The sequence below is a fragment of the Nothoprocta perdicaria genome, unplaced genomic scaffold (assembly GCF_003342845.1).
Source record: "Nothoprocta perdicaria isolate Ctin4 unplaced genomic scaffold, notPer1 scaffold_83, whole genome shotgun sequence".
Classification (NCBI taxonomy): domain Eukaryota; kingdom Metazoa; phylum Chordata; class Aves; order Tinamiformes; family Tinamidae; genus Nothoprocta; species Nothoprocta perdicaria.
Window position 1 is genome coordinate 2,638,733 of NW_020456121.1, and position 2,711 is coordinate 2,641,443.

A 2,711-nucleotide genomic window follows, 5' to 3' on the forward strand; every position below is an offset into this window, starting at 1 on the left:
GGCATCATCATTAACAGCTCGGAGGTTCAGCCCGTATTTCCAGCACAACGTAAAGTAAAAGCAGACGTTAGGACAATAAAGGGAAAAGACACGGTTTCTGGAAAAAATATAGTCTTGCTTTATGTCTTACCCACATACTTTGGCAATCAAAGTGTTTAGAGCAATAGGATATTATAATAAATAATACTAGTTGGGAACACACACGTTTTCATAATTAGACGAGGCACATTAACAGAGAGGATTTCGCTGCTCTCTCTTAGTAGCTGACTAGCGTATCTGATCCAGATCACCCTGTGTATATCATAACATGCACACTAGGTTTAAAATAATAAAAATCATCACAGTCTCAGCCTCCCCAGCCTACATAAATTACGGCATCTTTTGAAATTCATCATTTATTGCTTCTGTAATTAACACCCGTTTATTTTCTTTGCAACTTAAAAGTTAGCAGTGAACTTTAACTTCTCCAACGAGAACTTTTTTAAGTGCCATTAGAGGAGGAAGGAGAAGTTGTCCAGACRAACAGGCTACCGCGCTCCCAAAGTTTTGTACAACCTACAAAAGGCTTTGGCCCCTGCCTTTGCAGAGAGGCTCTCTTGCGTCTGCTGACCGGCTCTGCCCGCTGGCGMCGGTGCTCCCGGTGCTTCCCGGTGCGCCCAGGACCATCTGCCCCCGACACAGCCCTACACGGGCTCCCAGAGAGGCTCCTTCCTACCCTCTGCCAGCGCATTGATTTTTACAACTAGGGAGTACAAAATCCTTCTGCTGAACACAGCATAAAAAGCAATGGGAAATATCCAGACTTGGGCTCGGAACAAATCCTCTCTCGGGCAAAAATAAAAATAAAAATAAAAATCCGACTGCACACATTACCCCTCCGTGCATTTCGCAAATCCCTCCGGATCCCGGTAGGCTCCACGGATTTTGGAAGGACCTGGGAGCTCCGTGCAGAATCCGTCTTTTTCGCGTTTTCTTATTTTTTTTTAACCTGGAGTGTTTTGAAGTTTACGATACCAAATCAAAACTGACACTTTTTGGCAATGTTGTTCGGAGAGGGAAAAAAGAAAAAGGAAAAGAAAAAAAAAAAAAAAAGGAAAAACTCAAAAGACATAAGCATTTAAGAAAATTGTAACTGTAACTGTTCAACATATTTTAAATCGTTTATACTGGCCTAGAGTGAAAAAAATACCAATAGAAATTATAATTAATATTTTCAAAAAGTAAGAAATAGAAGTTTATGTCAAGGTTTGCCAGCACTCCTTTCGACCGAAAGAAMATCGCTGACTTTCATGAAAAAGAATCAATTCACAAATTTTCGCCACCGTGAGAAGGAAAAAAAATTAAATATATTTTTCAAGTCTTTCCAAAAGTCTTTAGTTGGTCATAAATTGAGTTTATATATCCATCACTGTCCACAAACTAATAGATCAGGAAACATTGTCTTTCAGTTTCGAGACTATTTTCTTATCCTTCACCCTCCTGTTCTGAAACCAAATGGTAACTTGTCTCTCCGACAGGTTTGTGGCTGCCGATATCCTTCGCCGCTTGTCCTTGTTAATGAACTTGTTAATGGCATATTCATTCTCGAGTTCTTTAAGCTGCAGTTTTGTGTACGGCACTCGTTTCTTTCTCCCCCGCCGGTAGACACACATATCTGGCTGGTTTAGTGCAACATCCCCTAGTGTAAAAGACATTATGCGAAAAATTAGAATTTTATTACAGGCGTTTAAAGCTTAACCGATACTTGTTGGGCCCTGTTTCTGACGAGCAAACAAATAATGCCAGGTTGTTTACAGTTTGTTATTATTTACACCGCCGCATTAGGTGGGGGTTAGCAAAGCAGCAAAGCCTTGACGGACTGTCATCACTTTGGGGACATGCACGTCTAGCGAGCGCGCGGGACGGATGGGGCAGCGGCCGGGGGCGAGAGCAGGTCGCGCAGAAATCTCTGGGTGCCCCTGCCCGGTGCGCCTGCATATGCGGGGAGCTGGGGTGCCCCCCGCCTCGCAGCCCCTTCATGCTCCAGTTCGAGCCGCAGCCGGGCTGAATCCAGACCTCCAGCCGCCCTCCTGCAAGCACAAGCACCACTCGCGGCAGCCCCAGGCGTGGGAAGGAGCCCGACACGGCGCGACGGCCCCCGGGCCCTGCGCGGSCTCTGCCTCGCGGGCGCGCAGCGACGTTTCCGCGGGGCCCACGGGGGCCCACGGAGGACTCGGCCACCCCCGGCGTGCGCGGGCCGGCGCGGGGGCGCTCCGCTCCTCCGCCCCTCGTACCTGCAAAGGACGACTTCCAAAAGTGGGAGCTCTGTGTCTGATCTTTGGCACAGTAAACCTGACTATTCCAGCCATTAGCCAGAGTCCAGGACTGATAGCCCTCCATGGATATGTATGTTTCGTGTCTCGGTTCCCCAGAGCCAAACGTTGAGACCATGTCTATGTACCCCGGAACGTGCTGGTAGGGGGTTGTGTAGCCCTGGTAAAAGGACACTTCCTTCGCCCGGGAGGAGACTTCATTGGCGGGGACACTCGTGCTGGTCAAACTGGAGACGTCCATGTACTTTTCCACGGGGAAGCCGCCAATGGAGGCGTGGGGGGGAGACTTCAGGGCGTTCTGCTGGATGCCAACCCCGTGGGACATCCTGCAGCTATAGTATCCGTTGCCAAAGTGATACCCGTAGCCGAGCGCGGGGGCGGCGGGCGGCGCGGCGGAGC

General features: G+C 48.7%; 1 protein-coding gene across 1 annotated transcript in view; it reads right to left on the reverse strand.

The window, feature by feature from the left end:
- Positions 1-1,427: 1,427 nt before the first annotated feature.
- HOXD13 (homeobox D13) overlaps positions 1,428-2,711 on the reverse strand; it is a 1,491-nt gene continuing 207 nt past the window's right edge. Inside the window, 2 exon segments of the mRNA XM_026052099.1 lie at positions 1,428-1,678; positions 2,274-2,711. The exon segment at positions 2,274-2,711 is cut by the window's right edge and continues 51 nt beyond it. Of these exon segments, the coding sequence (XP_025907884.1) occupies positions 1,428-1,678; positions 2,274-2,711 (689 nt within the window).